This window comes from Phasianus colchicus, chromosome 7 (assembly GCF_987193195.1).
Source record: "Phasianus colchicus chromosome 7, bPhaCol1.hap1.1, whole genome shotgun sequence".
Classification (NCBI taxonomy): Eukaryota; Metazoa; Chordata; class Aves; order Galliformes; family Phasianidae; genus Phasianus; species Phasianus colchicus.
Window position 1 is genome coordinate 20,565,498 of NC_143442.1, and position 13,420 is coordinate 20,578,917.

Here is a 13,420-nt window from a genome sequence, read left to right on the forward strand (position 1 = left end):
GATAAAATCCAATTATTAGGCTGCTCTGCAAGTCTAAGGATAACAGGGGAATCTCACATTGGCATTTCTATTTTGAACTCTCCCACAACAGCAGCAAGGTATAATAAAAAGGACTATGATCTTATGGAGGAGGAGAGTGCTTTTTTGGAGCTGGTGATTAGTGAATGTGTATGTTACAGAATACCATTTATTTTTTTTTTAATTAATTAAAATTATTTAATTAAAATATTGCTTATAAAAAGAGGCAAACTTAAGCAAATAAAAAAATGATCTGATGACTGACAACAGCCTATACCGCAAGCTGGGAGCTCCTCAAGCAGATCTCTGATAATTCTCGGGCTCTACAAAAGTCACTGCTGTAGTTACCTATGTATTGCACAAACCCACTTACTTCTTATGCTTTTTGCTTTTATTGGGCAGTTCTTTGGCTGTTGTCTGAAAACCAGGAATGAGCCAGCGGATAATTAGCATTCAAAACTGGGGGACTTGCATTATATAACTTGTCAAGATAGTGAGAGAATATCAGCAAAGTGCTTTGGAAATGTGACGTGCAAGAACATGATGGATCTGTGCAGCTTTAGCAAGGCAGAAAGCAAGGCTGGATCTGACAAATTACATATACATAAAATAAACACTGAACTCAGAAAATAGTCTCTCTGACAGCATACAACAAAGTCGTCTCTGTTACAGGCTGCCATGGTCTCCCTGGACAGCAGCTCCATCAGGACCCATGCTCCATATAGAGCAGCGTAGCCTCTTCCATAGCCCTCCATGCTGAGCTGCTGGCAAGAAGAATGGGATTTGGAAAAGTCCGGCTACATCACCTGCACTGGAATGAAATATATTGACTAGAGAAAGAATGGAAAAAGTACTGCAGCTTTGCTTTCTTCCAGAGCTCTCTGCTTTGGACAGTCCTGCTGGTGCTTGGGGAGGAGACCAAGCTGGCTGGGAGCTGAGTGATGGCACACATCAGGTACCTGCAGTGCATGGTGCTCCCAAGGTGCAGTTGTGCTGGATGTAGCAGTGTCTTTCAGATAAACGCCTAAGGATCATGGGATGCTGCTGATGAAGCCTGTCAGCTCAGTGGACCTCGTTGATTTCCAATTCCATCAACTGAATTCTGTCTGCTGGGACTCCACCAAGCTTTTAATTGGATACAGGAGACACTGTAAGTCTCAATTAAAACGATAACTCAGCTTGTATTATTAATGTCTGTCTCCTCAGTCACAGCTGATTTCATCAGACACTGGGTGTACCCACGCTGGCACCCAGTAGACAAGCCCTCTGTACCCCAGGTACAGACAGAGGATGCCTGGACGTGAAGGGCATAGAAGAGAGATCGGTGAGAAAACATACTGCTTCAACTACTGGTTTGGCCAATGCTTCAACTCAACGTTTGCATATATTAACAATAGGCAGGCCCTCTAAAACAAGGGTCTCAAGCATGCCAAATATTACAGAACACAACTTTCCCACTGCGAGGCAAACGCTGCTGCTGAGTAATCTCAGAAACAAGAAGACTGCCATGACAACAGCATGGCAGAGCGCAGCTGTAAGAGAATTCACTATCACATGAAGGTATTGCAGAAATGAGCGTAATGAGAGTATTGCAACAAACCACCAAAGACTGCTTAACCCAGCTGTGGTGCTACACACACGGAGCCAACGACTTCATCCAGCAGCTCCAGAGAAAGGGGTCGTGATTCAGAGCATCAAGTATAAATAGCATGGCAATGGGCAGCGGGCACAGACATGAACGCTGAGCAGGCAGCCCTTCCTCCCAGTCCTCGCTCACCCGGAGCCTGAAGCGCTGTCATGTTGTGTTGACTTCCTGGTTTGTGCAGATCATGTCAGCAGAAATGAGAACAACTGGAAAATGGGGTTAGGTTCTGCTCTAAGAGAGACAACAAATGGCAGAGAGAATAGCAGGTTGTGCGCTTTTTGCCTTGTAAATGCAATGAAGCCGATCACCTTTCTTTCAGAATGGAAAAGCAGATTTTTTTAAATTTTTTTAAAAATTGCTATCTGGAGACTAGAACACTATCCATTTCATTCCAGGCCTAAGTAACTTAACACCTGTGTCTATATACAAGATTCAGAAACCATAGGTGAAAATTGAATAAAATCTTCACACATAAAATAGAATGTATACATACAGGCCATGTATGCTCCACATAATGACATAAATGTAATACAAAACCTCAACAGATCCCTAAAGAAGTGATTTTACATGGATGCTACATTTAATTTAGAGGCAAAAGCATTGATGAGAACAGAAGCAGTACTCCTTGCCCCTGGACTGCCCAGTCCCTGCTGAGTGTTTCTGAGCCTTGCCACTCGTGGGCTGCTTTGCTCCTATAGCCATACATATGGGAGACCCGCAAGAGCCACAGCTAATGACTTAGAAAGCTACCAGTAAGGTGGGATGGAATTAGAGCTGAAATGCAGATTTAGAAAAAGAAAAAAAAAAACAAAACACAACCCAAAACAGAGGCAGATCTTGAATTCAGAGATTAGCATTGAGAAAGCAGAGAGGGTTAAATAATAATGCAGTACTGGGAATCTGCTTTAGAAAAGCCAAGCCTTAAAAAAAGAAGTTAAAAAGAAACATTAAATAAATACCATAAGAGGAAAAAACTAAATCCATCCATGCCTAAAAGCTTTTCTGGCTTGAACTGCCATATAACGCAGCATGAGTTTCAGAAGCAGCTACACAGAACTGACACGATCTTCTCCAAAGTTTCGTGGAGGATTTTCTCCAGTTTTGCTCTCCAGATATTGCCACTGCCTTTGAACATGTTTTCCCCGAGTACCAGGAGCCCAGAAGAAACCTCCCATTTCCTGAGGCTTTCTTATCTCTGAGTACTGCGCAGAGGCTCTCCCTGGGGACTGTGCTAGCGGTGCCCAGCTCTCCTTCTGAATATTCATTTGAGCACAGTGACTCATTTAAAGATGTTTTGAAAATCTTTTCATTGCCAGGGCTGAACTTCATCAAAAGCAGCGTTCTCCTTTCGGTGGAGACCGACCAACGCACCCCAAATAGGCACCTGCCCCACTTTTTGGAAGATCAGAAATAGAAATGAGTTCATGTCAGAAGTCACACAAAAATGGCTCTGCTCACTGCAGTAAAGGTTTGGTACAGTTTCAGGTCTTCTTGCAGCATTTCTTCTGCACTTTCCACGTGCTGGCTGCCAGTGTTTAGGCACGGCTCTCAGGAGCAGCTCATTAGAACAATGTGATTTGGCATGAAAGCGCTTTGTTATGGCTTTTTACACCAGCAAACACCTAGCACAGATACAATTACACGAGTAAAAACTGGGCCAGGTTGGCGTATTTGTTTCAAACAAATGACTCTTGTCAGTACCGGCAGTCTGTCTATTAAAGCAACGTTTGAGTCCCTCCATATTGGCAAGGTCCCTCCAGCAGGCACTGGCCCGCACCAAGCCCACTTCTCATGCACGTATGGGCTGCTCTGCCTCCCTTCCAAAGGGGAAACCTCAGGATGCTGCTTCAGCAAGGAGAGATCAACTGTAACTAGCAAGACTAACCTAACAGCGTGGCTTAAGCAACAGTGGAAAAACACCTCTGCTCTCTGGAAGAAGCATTGGTTTGAAAGGGAGTTGTGTTCTGAATGTTCACTGATCTATACCAGGCAGCCTTACAAAGTGTTATTTATTGTAATTAATTTGACTGTGCTGCCTCGGGCATTAGTGAGATAGTGACTAAGGAACAGCGTGGCAGTATCAATACTGCACAGAAAGATAGTGAAAAACAGTCTTCTGGAGACGTACATATTTCAATGAAGAGCAAAAAAGAACTAAGACAACACGCTAGGGAACGTGATGCATGGAAAAGCTCGGCCCGGCTCTGATGGGTACAGATGCCTTCTGGCTTCTGCACAACATGAAGCATCTGAGCCTGGAGCTATCAGCAGCTACAAAACTCCTGCAAGTGCCATCACAGCCAGATGTGACTGAAGAAATACCCACAGGTGGCCAAGGGAGCACAGCACCCTAACCCCAGACCTGCTCCCGAGTGCTGACTGCCATCTCCTCTGCTCTATGAAACCAGCACTAACTGCTGTGCAATAACCATTCTCCATTCTTCCTCCCTCCACTGAAATGCCACAGCACCTCCAGTGTAAGAGGATCTCTAAGAGTTTGTCATTTCTTTGATTGATCAACATGACTGATCCAAGCAGCAGCTGGGCAAAGGGTCAGGTCTTGTACTGCCTTGTGCCCACACTGCCAAGAGAACGTGGGCTGCAGGAGTGCAGAGCAGAGTCCTTCTTGCTGCAGGGCCCTGAGGACATCAGATGTTTCTGGTCAGCCAAGACTTACACCTTCATTTTGCTTCTTATTTCAAATGTCTACCACCAAGGAGAAGCCCAGAAAGGATTTTTGGGCTGATGTTTCCTTCCTTCCTACATGGGTGGCACGTTTTCTGTTCGACAGGCAACCTAGGGTACTTACTGAGGCATTATAAATGGTGATGTCTTTAGAAGATTTGGACAGATGTGAAGAACAATAAAGCAAAGAAGCACACAAGCCATTCATTTGAAATCTATCACTTAACCATGCTGAAGGGTTTGCAGTTATTTCTTACAGAAAGGAGAGGAGCCACACTTAGCAGCACACCCCTCCAGGTGAGCGCATTTTGTTCTGCTCTACTATAGCGAAGTTACCTGTGCAAGCATCTCACTGACCTGAGAAACCAGCTGCTGTTAAAGTTAAATTCTTCAACCTGCTGTACAGGTTGTAAAGGAACTACAGCACAACTACTACGAAGAAAGCAACCTGCAAAGGAAGCTTGTGCTGTACCTATGACCTTGGATCAGACATGCAGTCTGTTTCAGAACAAGAGCTGGAGAACTCACAGTTACACAACCATCAGAAACAGCTTCAGGGTAAAAAAACAAACAAAAAAAAAAAACACACAACAACTAAACCCAAATGAATGAAAATCAAATTATCAGGTTATTTTCAAAACAGCTGTGTTTCAGACTGTTAAAGAAAAGCAGCTAAGGAACAGAGATGTTTGCAAAACTAAATACATATTACCCTACATAAGCTGTGGTACATGGGAAACCACTGCCTATTGGCATCTGCAGGAACCACCTTAAGACTCTAAGGAACAAATGAAAGTTGCAAGATGCCTTAGATCTCTAGGACAACTCAGGGTCTTGCTGGGAAAAAAAAAAAAAAAGCTCTGCATTTAACTGACAGGCAGCAGGGTTAGTCCATGCCAAGAGCTCATATTAAATGCTGTTTTTACATAGCATTTTGTTTTCAAATTTGTGCTTCAGTGAAGAAGTCCAACAAAACATCCTGATCGTCCACAGCTTCCAATTTTTATCATCATCTGAAATGAAAAGCCAGAAGGAAGTAGATAAAATCCGACAGCCTGGAGGTAAGTATGCATACATGCACATATGTGCACATTCACATATGCACACATGTGTGATGGGAATGAAAATCAAGAATCTGAGATAATTAAAAGATTCATAATTAATTAAATCATCAGACACCTATGTGACATTAATGGTTTCCCCTTCTCCTGAAGTTGATAAAAGCAAAAGTTATATAGGGTAAAAATTCATCAAAACGACAATATGGGCTTCATGTCCTGCCTGTAAGTTCATACTGACTGCTGCAGGAATTCAGGATGACATCAGTTCACTCAGCCTTACAAACCAGGACTGCACATTACCTGACTGCCAAAGGTTGAGGTACTGAATCTTTACCGGACACTTAATACAAGCAGACACAAAACATGCACAGGCTGCATTGACACATCTTAATAAAGAGCATAAGGCATTTCTTGTTTACTTTTTAAAATCAGCACAATAGTGAGAAGTGACATAGAAGGCCAGGCAGATTTGGGTACACCACAAGGTAGTTGCCCATGTCAGCAGCTCCAGCAGCCCTATGTAAGCCACGCTCCTCTCGTCGTGCTCAGTTCATTAATGTGAAGGGAAACACAGACCATCTGCTTCGTCCAGATGCAGCAGAACATGCTTCTTACCTCCAAAGCTATTTATCAGCGACAAACTGAGATCTGTTTAATCCCCTAATCAGATCTAAATGACTTTTCAGCATCACATCATTGTAAGTAAAACTGAACTACAGCGACTTGAATGGAAAGAAAAGTTGGCAGCTTTCATCATTGCTAGCATCTCCCACTACCAAACAAGCGTAAATGGAACAGATAACCTGGATGTGACACATGGCATCAAACACACACACACAAGCAACCAGCAATGGAACCCTCAGTGCTCTGAAGATGCCCAGCTGCTGTGACCAGCAGTGAGATGTAACGGGAGCAGGTAAGTTTCCGGAGTCACAGCCTGCAGATGTATGACTTGCTGCAACACCGCAGCAACTCAAAGTGAAACGCAACTCCCCACGGTACCCTTAAAAGGAATAAGCAGTGGAATTTCTTACCTTGAAGTTATGAATCTTCTCGTATTTGGGAACATGCTCGTTTTCTTTCAGCGTTGCTCTTCTGACAAGCGATGTCAGCTGCGAATAAGCAAAGAGTTTCAGAGGTTGCCAGATCGTCACCGACGACTTCTGCGCGCCCAGCTTCATCCCCAGGGCTGCTATCAGCAGATCGGGCTGGCGCCCCTCTCGCTTGGAGTTGCGCACCGCCGATCTATTAGCTCTGTGCCCCGGCCACGACTCTTTGGACGGCATTTTGGAACTGACGGGAGGAGAGCCGGCCGCGCCGCCGCCTGTCAGGCTCGCTCTGACGGCGCCGGGAGGGGCATGGCAGCGGCGGCCCGCTGCGGGCACGGCTAGCTCGGCGGGACGCGGCGCTGCGGGGGGCTCCGCGCCGGCATAGCGGCACCGACCCGCAGCTCTCCCTCAGCCGGCGGCCGCGGCTGCGGAGCGCTCCCGCCGCCCCGCGTAGGGCAGAGCCGTGCGGCCGGCGCCGCCCCGCACCCCCGCCCCGCAGCCAATGGGGGCGGCGGGGGGCGGCGGTACCGGCGGTGGGATGGGGGTGAGCCGGCACCGCCGCGTGGGCGCTGCGGGCACGGGAGCTGCCGACCCGGCCGGCGGTGCTCGGCTCTGTTCTTCTAAAGTCACTTTAGTCAATGTTCTTGACGTAAACGGGTGCTCCTCAAACTCACGTCAGGTAACGACCTCCGCTTCTAGCGGGCTGTGAGCCAGCAGCTTCCTGAAGCTCAGCCCGTGCCCCCTCCCAGCACAGCCCTAGGACCCCAGCCGCCCTTCTGTAAGGCTCCCAGAACACCAACGGGGTCCCACCGCGCTGGCACACGCAGCTGGACCTGCTGTGCATTCCTGAACAGTTCTCATCCAGGCAGCAGAACCGCACTGCTGGTCTTACGGCGGCGACCCACGCCATGGGGTGACCACTGTGTCCCCTACACATAGTTGGCACCACGAGGACCTTTTCCTGTGACAACCTGCCTGGGAAAGGCAGCCCTGACTGCTTGGCACAGGCTGCAGCACTGCAGCCACTCTCCCTCCTGCAGCAGAGGTATTTTTATCTCTCATGACTCAGTAACAACCAAAGACAAGCACAGCTTGTCGCAGGCTTCTGGATAGAAATGGTGTGTTGCAGCTGGTGTCACTGCACAGCTCAGTTCTGCAGGTACTGCTGGCCATGAGCCCTCGGCATTCCCCTACACAGCCACCACTACCCTGCCCCTGGGCTTTAATTACCTGCAGAAGGGCAAGCTGCAGAGACTGAAGTTAAACATACCATAGAATTCCTTGATCTTTCAGGATTCCTTCCAACTCATCTTGTCCAACTCCCCTGCAGTGAACAGGGACATCTGCAGCTCTATCAGGTTGCTCAGAGCCTGGTCCTTATTTGCTTCACCAACCACTAATTTGTATTGCAAGTAAACTGCTAATAATGCAGACCCTGGCCAAACATAGAACAAAACTGCTTATACACAGGGCCTTAGGAGTGCCTCAACACGCGCAGGAGACTGCATGATCTCCCTACCAAGAGATGATCATCCAGTGGCTACCTCAGACTGCATGACTTGCTTTAAACCACTCATGTCTGCTGCAGTGAATAGATGTGCTTCTCCCACATCCTTCTGGTATGTGTCACATAGCAGTAGGAGATGAAGAAAAATGAAGAGTGCTCAGAGATGCCACAAACTGACCACCTCATCTTCACACAAATGTGAAACAGCAGGGCCACACGAGGAGGAAGCAGGCCTTCGAGCTCTTTCAGTCCATTCTCCCAGCTCCAAGATCTCGTTCCCAAAGACCATGTTGGGTGAAAGTCCATGTGGAACAAGGCTAAACCTGGCCCAGGGGAACTATCTGCTCCAAACCCAAAATTCCTCTGCTTTTATTTTGAAAAGGGAAAGAAATACTTCATACCAGGAAATAAACCCCTTAAAAATCAAATCTGTTTTGTTCCAGAGCACATTTACTATTAGAATTGACCTGTACTAATACCTGCATCATTTCACTTAAGAAGCAAAATAAAGCATTCTGAATTTTCCTTCCAGTCATTGGTAGAGGCCATATTTGTAGAGGTTTTGTTTGTTTGTTTGACATACTTATTCCTTAATTATCAGCTTTTTTTCTGTCTAAAGCTTAGAACTGATTTATTTTCAATTGCACTTCAGAGTCACGTTAGTAGAAACCGATCTCTGGATCCTGGAAAATTAAATCTTAAGATTGCCAATAAAAGGGTAAGCACAACTACCCAACAGGGAAAGGTCGTATCTCATGGCTCTAATTATGAAAACACATAATAATCTGAAAAGTAGTTATAAGATTATGAATTTTAATTCTAACGCTGCTTTGTGTTACAGTAATCTAACTAAGACCGCTGATTGGTTTTACATAAATCTGTCTCCTACTGTTCAGTGCAAAGCATTTTCTGCTGTTTACAGATGTAGGAATGCTGCACACATACAGCCCCTTACATGCACTGCTTGCACTGTATCTGTGCATACAAAAAAAAAAAAGATAGAAATAAAGAGAAAACCATAAAATTAACCACTAAAAAAAAATATGAAAAACAACATTATCAATTTCTTACATATATTTCCCTAACAGAAACCAGTGCTGCAATTAAAATTAATCTCCAGAAAACTGCTTTTGAATGACATCATCATACAACATCATTCTTCCGCCATTCACTAACTTTGAAGGTTTGCTATTGCAAGACAGCACTCTTAGCACAGCCCTCATCCCCTGCTTCGAAAACTGAACTGGAATACAAAATTTCTGTTGTACACACCTTACTGTTCACCCTGCGGGTCCGTGGGCAGGTCCAGATCCTGTACGTGAGCCAATACTGTGCAGGGAGCAGCTCCTGCGCTCCCAGTGCCCCAGCCCCTACAGGTGAGCCACCACCACTGAGAGCACAGGCAGGCTCAGCTCAAGTCATGCAGGATGTGATTTCTCTCCTGATACTCACTTCTACTTCTGTCAGCTGCTCCACCTACACCCTTGGTGGGTTCTTGATTCAAGACCTGCTCCATTGTGGCTCCTACATGGCCAGCCACTGGCCTCCCCAACACTTCCCATTGTCCAGAAGCAGAAACGTGATGAGCAAAGTCTTCCACTTCTCAAAGTCAAGTCCCGATGTTATGTTATTTTTTATTAGTTTGTGGCAGTGCAAATGTTGCATGCTTAGGGAGCAAATACATTGGGCACAATGCAGGAGAAAGAAGACTGGAGAACTTTTTAAGTGAAGGGTGTGACTTCACAGGGTTGAGGTGAACTGAAAACAGAATGACTGGAAATAATAGGCAGGCCAATCTCAGCAGAATAGCCTCTCAGTCCTCATCATTTTAGTGACTGAAACAAGCACTTAAAGAAAAAAAAATCAAGCCCAGAAACACAGCAACCGTTAAACAAGACATCTGTTCAGAGGTTGCACATTGTATAAAAGGAAAAAAAAAGAAAACCAAAGACCATAGCCTGCTATTTCAAGCGTTCTCATTTGTCCGAAAACCTCAGCCATAACAGGGCTTCAGTTTGGGAGTCCTACCGAGACACCGCTTTCCTTAATTCTCCCTGAAGCATTCCTCAACAGTGCAGTGGAAGCAGAAATTTTCTTGAGCACTATTTGTTCTCTGCGTTATTTGGATAATATATGCATATTTTCTGGTGCTAATCTCACAATTAGTAAGTCTTATTATGAAGACTCTACAGAATTGATTTTAAAGTCATCCATGGCTCGCAGTAAATTCCAATTAGTCACTCTCTGAAAGTCACATTATGCAAGTTTAATCCAGTCATACAATTCAGTCAGCATCAGACAAATAATCTTTCTATAAAGGCATATCAATGCCTTTCCCATTTGTTGAGGAATAAACTGAAATCACTCCAGGGAAAAAAAAAAAAAACAAAACACAGAAGATGGAAACATCAGGTTAATCTCACAAGCCCTAAAAAGGCTGGGCTTACTCAGACATCCTGAACCCCACACACATTTCCAGCACAAAAGTGTTCATTTTCACGACCACCTGGCTCCTCTCTCAAGCACAGTATCATGTTTTCTTCAGTCTTGGGAATGCATGTGCAGCACACAGCAGGTTTTTCATTCTCATATGGTATTTTCATGTTGCAATGCCTAAATATGCCTTTATTGTTTCAGACTTTATATGTAATACAATCTCTTCCCTCTAAGGAATGCAGTTTAATAACAATATTGACCAGCAGTTATCCTGCAAGCATTTTTTTGAGAATTGCAGCCTGTTGTATACATCTCAAGGAACAGCATATTTGAAAACCAAACCTTCAACCAAACTTGTGGACAAGTAATGCCAGGCAGAGCCTCCATCCCCAGGTAAACTGTGTGAGCAGTGGGTAGGAATGCTACTGAAGAGTTCAGCCCAGTGCTGGTATTTCAGAAAGGCGATGCGAAGGACCAGCACACTCCTTTGCCACAAGCCACAGCACAAGGCCTGCAGACAGCACCCGGCTCACACAACAACCAAAGCAACAGAGATCCCAAAGCAACCTGCATGCCAGGCAGCAGTGCCCACTGCTGAATTTGGGTTGAAGATGCAGAGCAATGATGAAAACCTATCGCTGAGAAAACTTCTGATTTTCATAACAAAATTCTCCAAGTGGACTGGCTCCCAATTAAATAGGATCTTTTCCTATTTTTGAAGCTAAAGAAATGGCTACTTTTGAAATTTTTATGGTTTTACAAAGTAGTTTTGATGACGACACCATATAGTATTCCTACAGCAGGTAACGTTAAACATTTTTATATCTAGAATTTAACAGAAGTTAAAAATAAAATGTTTTAACTGATGCTACATCTGTTTTTATAAAAAAAAAAACTGAAATGTTTTTTAATTAAAACCTTAACAAGGTTGAGTCTGCATGAATCTCTGGCTTGCTTTAAAGTATGATAGTTTAAAAAACAAACCTTGTTTTCTCTGGATAGTGATAAAGAAGTAAGGCACTTTTCAGTGGCAGACAGTTTCTCTTCCAGTGGAAGGGGCTATTTTGCTACACGACCACAGCTCCAACAATGGTATAAATACAATAAAACACTCAAAGTTCCTCCAGATACAAGTTCAGGGTTCTTTTTTGAGGTTCTGGAGGACACCGTAAACATCAAAACACTACAAGGGGATGAGGACTACTTACAGGGTGTCAGCCCACCATGACACCAACAGGCACTGCTAGATCAGGGCTGCATAGTGATGTGTATCGCTGCTGGGACCTGCAGGATGAACAGCTGGTGGAGCAAGGAGGCTGCCTGTAGGCCCTGCTGGCCCTGAGGGAGCTGTGCATTCCTGACTGAGGCATGACTGACTGGCGCTTGCTGCAGTGAAGCATTGCTCCAGCAAAAAAATCCCTTGACTTGTGACACTTCAAGGCAAATCTTATTCCAAAAATAAATTCAAAGTAACTTAAAAATGCCCAAAGACAACGTGCTGTATAGGAGCAGAAAGAGTAAAAATTCAATGCAAAACAGCAGTTGTGTGAAGATTACTCTAACAGCAAATACTGTTTGTTACTAACATGCTACACGTAAGTATCACAAGGCAAAACAGACCATTAGGCTAATATTTTGAAACTATAGGTAACTCATGATAACTTATTTCTTATCTGATCCACATTGTTAGAAGGTTTTCCTAAGAGAGAGAAGGCACATAAGAACTTTAATCATACCCACTGACATGGGACCCGGCCTGTCTCCTAGCAAGGGAATGTTGACAGTGGCTAAAAACTTCTTCATCACATCCATTTAAGAATCACGTTGTTAAAAGCAGGTTTTATTATAAACTCCTGCAACTTTATGTAACTGAAAATTCAGAGACTCGGGAATAACGGTACTCACAAAGTCCACAGAAAAGTCTTTCTTTCTATGATTACATTTACAAGGTATTTTTAATTTATTCCTCATGGAACGGGAGTGTTGGATACTGCTATAGCATAGGAAGCAGTATGGAAATCTCTTTTTATGTCTCATTAACATTCTCTTGCCTGATGTATAATATTCATTTCACATTAGAAGCATCAGACTGCAAGAGAAGACTAATAGTACTTTTTTTTGTTCTACATAGTAATTCAATTTAGAATGATTCAATATATGCTATAATTGAAAACCGCAGCTCATTAATTTCTAAACACTTTCTGTATTTCAGACCACACCTGTTCCTTTGGCACATCCTCTATTTTGAATTCATCCACCTCTTCTTGAACAGGCTATGTTGCTATGATACACGTGCTGTCAGAGTTTCTTTCCTCAACATGCTCTGAGACCATAATCATACTTATTTAGCAAAAATAAGGAAGTGCAAAGCCTTCTAATCTTTCTTTAAATAACACTTAATTCAACTCCATGAATCAAGGTGAAAATATTTTTTACTCTGAAAGAATACTAGAGTTGTGACACTGACAGGAAACATGCACAATTTACAGTGGTAAAAATCTGCTTATGGACCACCTCCCTGCAGAAAAATGGCAAAACGTGGTAATCCCACATGTCCATTGGCACTTCAGGCAGACCCCAAATAACAGTTATCTAGGTTCATCTGTGTCTGTGGGCAGAGCTGCACCTCTGCAGAGGGTCTAGATCTATGTTCATTTTACACAGTGTAATTAGGCAGACTGAGAAAACGAGGAAGGCTGATCATCCTTCAGATGAGCTTCTCATGTTGGCCCCTTGTTTCCTTGCTATTTCCATCTCTATTTAAAACAGGATTGATTTGAAACTTGCAATGAAGGAAACCACAGTGGAATTACACACTGCAAAGTCCCAAAGTTAAATTATCAGTTTACTGCCACCCATAATATCTACTCTCTGATTAGAGACTCAGAAAAAAAAAACAACAACTAACAAACACTGTTTTACATTCTGTTGAACAATTTCCAATTGTTCCAATTTTCTCATTCTCCTTTCTCACATATGGTTCATCTTTCCTATTTATTCCCTCTAAGTTTCCTAATTA

The 13,420-nt window shown here is 44.0% G+C and overlaps 1 protein-coding gene across 2 annotated transcripts in view; it reads right to left on the reverse strand.

The window, feature by feature from the left end:
• CHN1 (chimerin 1) overlaps positions 1–13,420 on the reverse strand; it is an 80,033-nt gene that overhangs the window by 17,001 nt on the left and 49,612 nt on the right. For both annotated transcript variants that reach the window (XM_031599442.2, XM_090144071.1), the window contains exon 7: positions 6,444–6,521. In XM_031599442.2, coding sequence (XP_031455302.1) covers positions 6,444–6,521 — 78 coding nt within the window. The remainder of the gene's footprint in view (positions 1–6,443; positions 6,522–13,420) is intronic.